At 38.4% G+C, this 10292-nt stretch overlaps 1 protein-coding gene across 3 annotated transcripts; it reads left to right on the top strand.

The window, feature by feature from the left end:
- Positions 1 to 68: 68 nt before the first annotated feature.
- LOC115414000 (protein quaking-A-like) lies at positions 69 to 8085 on the top strand. 3 transcript variants are annotated; one of them, XM_030127168.1, is made up of 3 exons: positions 74 to 812; positions 3506 to 3580; positions 5921 to 8085. In XM_030127168.1, exons 1-3 carry the CDS (start codon positions 374 to 376, stop codon positions 5935 to 5937), a joined length of 531 nt encoding a protein of 176 aa, XP_029983028.1. In that variant the 5' UTR covers positions 74 to 373; the 3' UTR covers positions 5938 to 8085. The 3 variants fall into 3 exon arrangements, with proteins under 3 accessions (XP_029983027.1, XP_029983028.1, XP_029983029.1); XM_030127169.1 differs by having other exon boundaries at positions 77 to 680; XM_030127167.1 differs by lacking the exon at positions 5921 to 8085 and having other exon boundaries at positions 69 to 812; positions 3506 to 4230.
- Positions 8086 to 10292: the final 2207 nt, after the last annotated feature.

Below are 10292 nucleotides of genomic sequence, written 5' to 3'. Positions count from 1 at the left end.
CCATTTCCAGTAGCTGAATGTCTAGCTGCCATGGTGATCGGTATGCTTTGAATGCAATGGGAAACCAGCAGCATTTGTGCTTTTTTGGTGTGTGTGTGTGGGGGTTATTTTTTTTTTATTTGCTGTGTTGAATTTTTCTTTTGCAACAAGATTGTGGCTTTTGTGGTTCACCGTGATCATTGCATGGACTAATTTTCCCTTTTTGCCCCTTCTTCTCCCTTCTCTCCCTGCCACTTCCTTCCTGTTCCCCCTTTTCTTTTCCTTCTTTGTATTTCCACACTTCACTGTTCATCTTTGATTATGATCCAACACGCTACACTTTTACTTCTCGAACTCTTTCCTTTCTTCTTCTTTTCTTTCACTCTCTTTGCTTATGGCAGCCCCCCTTGCGTTCTCTCTTGCAGCGGCAGCAGCAGCCGCTCAGGGCCCCCGTCTTATAGCGGCCCCCACAGGTCAGGTGCTGCCTCCCCCGGCGCTCCGACCCCCAACACCAGCCGGGGCACCCCTCATGAACCTCATCAGGCCCACTCAGATGGCTGCCATGCTGCCCAACGGCACCCCCACCCTGGTGCCTCCCACACCGGATGGCGGGCTTATCTACACCGCCCCTTACGAGTACCCTTACGCCCTGGCACCCACCTCCCTGCTGGAGTACCCCATCGAACACAGTGGGGTTCTAGGTAAGAGAGCCTGGGGGAGCATGGGCACACCGGCCAACTTTAGCCAGCCTGGACAGGAGGGCAGCTTGTTTTACCCCGGAGCCGGGGTGATGGACGCGGCTTCCATGAGCCACAGTCAGGACTTTTTGAAAGGTAAATATGTCGTGTCCACCTGAAGATCAAAACAGACAAATTCAAAGGGTGGATGTGCTGGTGAAGGTCTTGATAATGGGATGGCCAGCTCTGTGGCTTACATGGACAATATTATTAAAACAAAAATTGACAAAAAAAAAAAATTCCCCTGTGAGGGCAAGGCTCTTGGAAAATCCTGTTTATAATTTAGGGTTCAGTTACGCTCTCGTCGAACCGTTCTGCACTCAGGTTTACATCCCCTCTTTTCTCCTAGGTTTATTCATAGTATATAGGAGGACTTGGCGCTGTCTAAAATGAGCCACGCTCATATATGCAGCCTGCTCTCTAACCCTTTCATGCACTGGCCTGGAGGCATTTTCAGTCTGGTGGTAGATCCCCTCGGATTTCTGCAGCTTTTGAAATCATTTCTCGGCGCTGTTCTCTGCAGGCAGGCCTTGATGCCTGTAGATAGTCCCCCTCTCACTCCCACTGGGGATGTTCATTAAATTCCTCCAGTCTTGCCTTTTTTCTTCTTCCTCTCTGCATTGTCTTAGCTTTACCCCGCGTACTTGAACTATAACGCCTGACGTTCCCCCTTAGTTTATGTGTCAGGAGTGCAGGATCTGGATATTATTTTCATTTGCAGTGGCGCTCTAGGCGTGACATGTTTGCTACCAAAGAGATAGCTCTACTGAAGACACGCGTTCATATCATCGCCATATGTTGTATTTAGGCAACAAAAGCAGAGCCGTTTCCCACATGATGAAGAAAGGCGCATTTGTCAGTCACTCCCCAGCTTTAATTTGACACAGCACTCCTCTAATGTCGACTACAGCGTCATTCAGCAGCAGCAGACGCAAGTGTGATTTTAGCTGACCTGTGTATTCCCGGTGCCTCTGGGATTCATGTTTAGAACAGACAGGGGCAGCTGACTGGCTTTTCTCTCTTTAACTTGCAGGGTTACACCAGCTTAGTGCATTTTATTTACTCACACTATCGATTGGTGCCTTCAGCAACACAGGGCCCTCTGGAACACACTCACTCGCACTCAAACTCAGCTCGCCTCGACTGCCTGCACTACTGTATCTAGCTGCCATTGGGCTTCTCCGAGAATGAGGAGAAGTCCGGCCATCTGCTGCTTCAGAGTAGTGTAGGTGTCTGAGTAGTCATCAGCCAAAACCCGTACTTTACTTGACAGTGCCAAGACAAAACCTGTGTTGCATTTTTGTTTCACAAGCCCACTCCACTTCTGAGAGGTCTTGATTTATTTACTAGTTTTTTAACTTCCCGCAAACCTCATCCTTTTGGGTACCACTTTACAAATGCACTATGTTTATAAAGGATTTATAGCTGGTTATTAACTAAGATGCAAACACTATCAATCAGCAGTTATAAAGAAGCTGTAAAACAGTTTTCACATCAATTTGGATTCAGTATTTGGCAAAATTAAATGACTGCAGTCCTTCTAGTCTGTTGAATATCCCAATTTTCCAGTTCCTTTTCTTATTATCTTAGTGTCTTGTCTCTTTATCAGCCTACATGTTTAACTCTGGTAATGAGTTACTGTCTATAAATATTTGCTTAATGTAACAGTGCCAATGGTGGTTCAATACTGCAACGGTAATTAATGATTATCAAATGACACTGACAGGTATAGGAGTGTGTATCGTTATTATACATTTTAATACACATATGTTATCTTCAAAACAGGTTCTGGGATGAATCTTGTGTTAGTTTAATGAGACAAAGTACACTGACTCTAATGTTCAGATGTATCTAAGCAATTAATCGGTGCCATTGAAGTAACTTAGTTTGTTTTTTTTTTCCCACCCTAATGCTGCTGATGGAGACTTTCAGTTACCCTGACATAAGTGGTTAATGATAAAAGTTAGTTAATATTTTTTTGAATGTGTTATAACACTTTATTAATGAATTACAAAGTGTTTGCACCCTGATTAATAACCTCTTTCCAAACTATTCTTAAATCCTTCATAAGGGCAGTTTTATTGTAAATCGGTACTCTTCCTCTCGTACTTTTCTCTGTTCAAACACAAAGTGACATGCAAACAGTTTGTGCCATGTTATTGTCACATATGCTTACACAGAGCAGACTCAACCAAGTAGGACAAAATGAGTTGTGACAAATATAGTAGTAAAATGACAGGCAGAGCTGCCGGTGAGCAGATTGGAGAGAAACGGCGAAAAAAGGGAAAGAGAAAATAAAAGAGAAGAGCGGGAGGAGGAGGCAGGTGGTGTCTGGCACTATTCAATTACCATCAGAGCTGTATTGGATTTCCCCACCTTTCAAAATAAAGAGACAAATTTCTCTCAATCCCCCTTCGGATCCCGCAGGAAGAATCACATTATTTTTCCAGACAGCCCAGGAGCCTATACCCTTTACCTGCCCCCTTTCAAAAGAGTCCTCTGTATAACTCTGAGCACTGTGGAATTTTATTACTTAAGTTATGCATTTTTAGAAGTCCAAAAGGTGTATTTTTTTTCTACTGCATTTTTCTACACGTAAAAAAAATATGTGCAGTGTGTATATGTACTATAATCTGTATTAAGTTGCTATTCTGTGTATTGTTGTAATATCTAAGCATTATAATGATGATAATGGTAAAAAATGTGAATGTTATTACTGTAAAAGATGACTGTTTTTTCCCCTCCTCAAAGTGAATGGTTTCTAACCTTGTGGACCTGTTACAATCTAGGTGCAATGGCTACTAAAGTGAGACGGCATGACACGCGGGTCCATCCTTACCAAAGGATTGTGACCGCTGACAGAGGTCAGTTTAGTCTCTTAGCTACACTCTGCTCTTGACTGATGCATTTCATTGATTATTAATGCCTACAGTATTATGCCTCGATGCCTTAGTTGGGAATTTGTATATTGTCTGTATTGTATTTTTTTGTTTTATTCCCCCACCACCTTTTCTTACCCATACATCCACACACCAGCTAAATGGTTGATTGTGGTATGCACATTTTGTTTACATGTTGACATATACAGTATATCTAGACTGTGTATAATTCCAAGCTCAGGCAAAAGTGATTGAACAGCTTTTTTTGGAGCCCATTTCCTGCAAAAACCAAACAAACATAACCCTGTGATGTAAACGGTGTTGTTTGAAAAAGTGAACCATAGTTGGTAAATGAATCTGCCAGTACAAAACACACGTTACATGTACATTTTTCTAATATGTCACAATAATGAAATAAATATGTATAGTAAGTAAAGACATAAATACTATTGGTGTTACCTGTGCAACAAAAAAATCTAATCTACATAAACTGAAAATATGACTTCTGGCATAGTCTTTCATATCCTCATATCTTTAATATATGAGGATCAAATAATGTCACTCATTATATACAGCATTTGGTGAATAATAGTGTTAATTTTGTACTTGCAAAAAATGTCAAAAAGCAACACAGGGGAAAAAATGTGAATCTAATCCAGTGTGTTTTATTTCCCAGTCCTGAACTTCATTTGTTTTTGATATGTGTCAATATGAATCTACTTCCTTTTAGCAATTTACCAGGGTTTGGGGGATTTACCTAAAGAAATGTAATCTTTAGTTTTATTAGGTAAATGACAAACTAAGTGAAAAATGGGAAAGTTAATTTATTTGATCACAGAAGTGCATTTTTACTAATATTTATTTAAAGCTAAATACAGTCAGAGACTGAGACAAAATGAAGTTAAAGTTCAGTTAAAATGTATTTATCTATTATGAATGAATTTGCATCTTCTACTACTTAAAGCGCAACATTTAAAGCTATACTATAGATTAAGGTACAAGAAGTAGCAACTGTTTTGACACATTTATACAATAAATCTGAGCCAAAACAACCCAAAATTTAACATAACATCATTTGATCCGTAGAATCTGTGAGTATAAACTTTGATTATTTCACGCTGAGTTTGGTTGAATCTGGCCCAGTTTTTAAAGGTGCGTTATTTAAGACACTTGAGAGAAATATATGTGATATATTCAAAATATGTTTCATAGGTTTTGTATTTGCAAAACAAAAAGCATTAGCCTGATGCTCATGTTTAATATTTGCAAACCACACTGTTTGTTAATGAATCACAGGTTATTTGTGAAATGTGTTCCGTCTGTAGTTTTGGCAGGAAATGAGCCCCGTACATTTTGGTTTATATGCAGCTGTGAACCCAGGACAGGTAGTACTGTGCGAGGCAGTGTTGAAAGTGTATAATGACATTCCTCTGATGTGAGATTAGAGCCTAAAATGGGGCAGGCTTGTACCCATACATGATTTATCTCCTCAGCTCATAAGGAGCAAAAAAAAGGAGACGCATTGCTTATACTGTATCTGACAGAGCTAGTCGCTAGTTAGAGAAGTAGCTGCTACCAGGCACCATTTCACCTTGAAATTAAATTTATTTTGGATTTTTTATTTTTCTATGGAAGATAAAGACACGCACAGACATAAGCTGAGGTAGCTTGCATTCTCTCCAGTGTATTGCAAATATTGAAATAAAGCTAAAATACATTTTTAATATTTTCAGTTGTACATGAGGTACTGTCATTTTATATTTGAGCATTTTATATCAAATGTATTTATGGTTCTTGTGTATATTTATATTATATAAAATATACTGCTAAATAAAGAGAAAGAATCGGAAAACGACGATTCATTTATTCATTGCACATTTATTTATTTATTTATTTAACACTAGTCACAGTTATTTCTCACATAACGTTAGCGAGTCTCCTTACCACTAATCACACTGTTTGTCATTTGCAACTTGAAAGACACTAAAACACTAGATTTTTATTTATTTATTTATTTATTTTTTGTTATTCTCGTTTGTCTGTTCAGCCGCTCTTTGCTTCTTTTTGTTTTTTGTGGTTGTGGGGGCAATGTGCGCTTTAAATTAAACCACCGAGCTACCTGATTCAGGGGGCGGGGCTTAGCAGATCATGATGCCATCATGATGATACACAGATTAGCTGGGTTCACCTCATGTTAGGGGCGACATTAAGAGATTGCATTCATTTTATTGTTAAAATGATGTCATTCCAGTCTCTTCTTGCTGACACTAATATCCTTTCTATCTTTTTTTTCTGTTTGTTTTGTTTTTGTTTCTAACCACCTAGCCGCCACCGGCAACTAACACATGACCTTCTGACCTCTGAACTCTTCACCCAATGACGAGCCGCCCCAAGCCTGCCTGCTGATCAGTTAACTGGTAATTGCCTTTTGCTAGCCTCTCGGACGCAAGTGAGAAGAGAGAGGCGCCTGCCCGTACAGTTACCCTAACAAAAAAAAAAGAGAAAAACAAAACAAAAAAACAATAGAACACAGAATCTTCACAGAAACACAACAAAACCCAACGAGTTGTGTACTATTCATTTTTTCCCTCTGTTCATTGAGTTCAATTCCCATTCTTTCTCTTTCTTTTTCTTCATGAATCATAAATGGGTGGATGTGTTTGTGGTATTACTCATAAATCTGCACTGAATTATATAGCAATAAAGACCCCACCCCACCCTGCCCACCCACCCTCCTTTTTAATTCTTTTGATTTGGTGACCTCACTTATTATGAGTGAAACAAAGTTCAAACTATGTGACGCAAACCTCTTGGTTTCAGAGTCAACTCCCCCTTCCCTCTAATAAAAAAAAACAATAAAAAAACAATTAAAAAAAATACCTGCCCCCCCACCCCGTTCCAACACCCACCTGCTGGGAGAGAAAAAGAAATAGAAGGAAAGAGAACATACACTCACATTAACTTGTTTAATTTCTTGTCATTTTTCACATGTAGTGCAGTTGTTGAGCTCTAAAGATGTAATTGTGAGCTGACACATTCTGGGTGTGCCTCTCAAAACAGCTTTTCTGTCTGTTTTTGTTAAAAGCATGGCTGAAATGATTGCAAAAGGAGCTTTTTATGATTTATGTGTGTTTTGTTTTCTTCTCCTGTCTTTTTTTATTTTATTTTATTTTATTTTTTGCTTTACGTTTTGTCATTTTCTCCACTTGATTTTGGTTGTTCATATTTGACTAATTGCTTAAAATTGACTCACCAAAAAAAAAAAAAAAGAACAGGAAAAAAAGGCAGGTGTTATCTCTGGAAAGTAATGTTTGAAGCAGGCTGCTGAAGCTATGAAAATGGGAAGGCCAAAATTTGGGATGAGGGGTCTATGTGTGTGTGTTTTTTTTTGTTTTGTTTTGTTTTGTTTTGTTTTTTTTTTTAATAATACTACAATGAAAGTAGGGTGTGCTGAGGCTTTGGGGATGTCGGAGCAGTGCTTATAAGCTACTGACCTTTGCTACTCCCCCATCCACACTACATCCATTATACAGTGCCTGATGTATTTAGAAAAAACAATATCTGAATGAGTTAGATGAGCTGTGATCAAAAAGACAAAAAAAGTATTACTAAACGTGTGCATATTTAGCCAAAGGGTTTTCCAATGAGTTATATATCTGCTATTATGCATCTGTTTCACAGAGGGCTCTTTGTGATTTTTAGAGTTTGGAAGAGTGTGAATTTGTGGTGCCTGCCAGTCAGCCAGTCAAATGAATTTTGACCCATTTAATGCTTCTTTTTTTTTTTTTTTTTTCTGTGGAGTTGAACGCAGGCTATTAACACTAAATCAACATGCAATTACAAACACTGCTAAGGGGAAGGGCACTTTGAAGTTCTGTACATAAATGTGTTTCGTCTCAACACCCAGCTTCTATATTCAGTAGTTTCATCAGCCACATTGCCAAAAGAGTGTTAAAGTATTATTGTTACTTTTCTTTTTGGTTTTGCAACCATTGGCCAATTTTTCTGTTCAGTTTTTTTTGTTTCTTTTCGAACCTCAGTGTTCACATTTATTTGGACTTCAGCAGGTGCCTCAATCTGAGCCTTCCTGCAAATTAGAAAATTGTTTTGAATTGTTTTACCCATAAAATATTTGGGGTAAAAAAAATCACCCGTATGCGCATCCACAATGTGTCACACCTCCCTGTGATCATAGTCTATCTCCTGAGCCCACTTTCTTTTGTTTAACTCTCTCAAGAAAAAATAGGATGTGAAAGCCATGCCTGCCTGTTCAAATTGCTTTATACATACGTCTTATATATATATATATAAATATATAAATATATAAAAATGTAGATAACTGTCATTGCATATACAAATACAGAAGAGAACAAAAAAATAGATAATTTTACAGGGTGCTGGAGAAAAAAAATTGAAAATCTATTTTTGGCAATTTTAGCTTTTGATACTTAACTTGCAGTTACAAAAATCTGAAAAAAATCAAATAAAAAGGAGAAAACAGAAAAACTTAGTGGGTGAGGAAAAGTGCTGTTACCTTGGATATGATTGGAAAGGAAGACCAAAACATTTGGAAAGTTAGCTTCAGATCAGAGCGAGAGACAGACGACCAGAGAGTTAAAAAAGGATCAAATTAAAAGTGCCTTATCAACAGTGGTTTCTGTTTCCTGACTATTCCAGTTGTGTTCAATAAAAATATCCAGCACCCACCGAGAAGATGGCGCAGAGAGGAAATGGCTAAGTGTTACATGCTCTGAATAGTTGGAGCAGGGTAGCTCCCACCGTATCGTGGTGTTACCGAAGTTATTCTATGCAAAAAGAATAGCAGTCGTTTTTGACCAGCTAAATATGTGCCATGGTTTTGTCTTCCTGAAATGATTTTTTTTCCTTTACTTGATGACCCTTTACTCTGCTGTCTGGGCAGGTTTTTTGTTCTCTTTTTATTTTATATTTTAATGATCATATATATGAAATAATTGTCTTGATTCTTTTGACTGTGACTAGCTTCCAAGAACAAATTGAACTGCCAACAGCAAACGCAGAAAGTCTGCCAGAAAATATTTTGATCATGAGCTGAGAAAAATACATAACATTCAAGGGAATGCATTAAAGCAGGGGTCGACGCCCCTTTTTTTGGCATTAAATCCTGTTTGTTTCAACAGCTGCAAACTGCAAACATCCAGCCGTTGTCAAGTCTGACATCTTTCAGTACAATCATTAGATTTCTCACTTATAACTAAAGCGCTGGCTCATGAAACAGACTCTGTTTCAAGTGGTTTTCAGTTATTGAAACAAGTTTAAAAAACCTCCTAGATCCCAATATTCCCCTCTGGCAGTTTGTTTCTCTATTCATCGCTCTTTTCATCATGCTGTTACACCGAAAAGGTCAATGAATTTTTCTTCTTCAGTGTTATTTTTAAATTGAAATGCAATATTTTAAAGCGGAGCAAAGAGATGGCTATTCAGCATCTGACAGTATTAAGAAAATTCCCTCTGCAATGTTCAAACTTTGCTGTGTCATTGTGAAAGGCTGGATAAGTCCATCAGGTGAAAGGTTAACTCTATACCTACCGTATTCTCTCTGGCCTGCCTACTACATGTATGATAATGTAATTAACAGCCATTGTTACAGGTTTATAATGTATTTTTCTAATCTCATTTTATATGTATAAATCATGTTTCTGAGTGCTCTTTTTCTTTTTTTTCTTTTTTTTTTTTTTTTTTTTTTTTTTTTTTTTTTTCTTTTTTTTTTTTTTTTAAATAAAACCCACTTTAACTTCCCCCCCTCCCTCCTAAATGGCCCTCTCTTATCTCCCCCTTTTCTCTTTTACATCTTGAAAACTGTCTCTTGTGGGGAGTGTTGCCTTTTCCTGTTATATTTTGTTTTGTTTTCTTGCCAATTCCCAGCTTGTTTAACTCATTAGCTACTTTATTAGTTTTCTTGTCATAAGTATTTTTACATGCTTGCATTTAGTTTTCATGGTGTATGCTGTTATTTTTCTTATTAACCTCTTGGCATTTATTTTAATAAAACATTCTTAGTAAGAATTTTACTAACTTGCTGATATTTTGTCTTGTGTTTTTAACCAGTTTCATGAATGTATTACCTTTGGTCTGGTTCACGGACTAACACGATTAAAACTGGTGTCTGGCCACCACTTACACTGACCGACTGATGTGAAACACACACACACAAAAACCACTCCACACACACTCCACCTAACTGGAAATTGCACGAGTCGATAAGTCACTCCCGCTCACGCCCTCACCTCTGTGCTGGAGAATCTGCTGACACTCTTGGCCCTCCCCGCTCAGTCTCAAACACGGCTGCTGTGTTTTTTTTTTTTTTGTCGTCTCTGTTATAGAGACAAACCTCTGTGTTGTTAGTCGTCCTGTCCTTCTGTGTCACTGACCTAATGAGACAGCAGACGCTCTCTCCTGTGCAGCGTTTCTCTGAGGGTGGGGGTGGGGAGGGGGGGACACACACAGCTGCACATTACATCAGGTCACTGGTTAACCCTCAAAGACCTACATCACTTTCTGGGACCTGTGGGTTATGATGTTTCGCAGCAGTCGCCGTCATGTGACTTCTATCTGGACGTTTATGTCCCCGTTTGACATTTACAGGAAGGATTTACCAAAAACTTGAAGAAACAGAAGCAAAATGTGGTGTTCTTTTTTTTTATGTGAACCTCAGGAA

This window comes from Sphaeramia orbicularis, chromosome 22 (assembly GCF_902148855.1).
Source record: "Sphaeramia orbicularis chromosome 22, fSphaOr1.1, whole genome shotgun sequence".
NCBI classification, from domain to species: domain Eukaryota; kingdom Metazoa; phylum Chordata; class Actinopteri; order Kurtiformes; family Apogonidae; genus Sphaeramia; species Sphaeramia orbicularis.
Note: the sequence above shows the minus strand (reverse complement) of the source record. Positions and strands in the feature narration are given on the sequence as shown.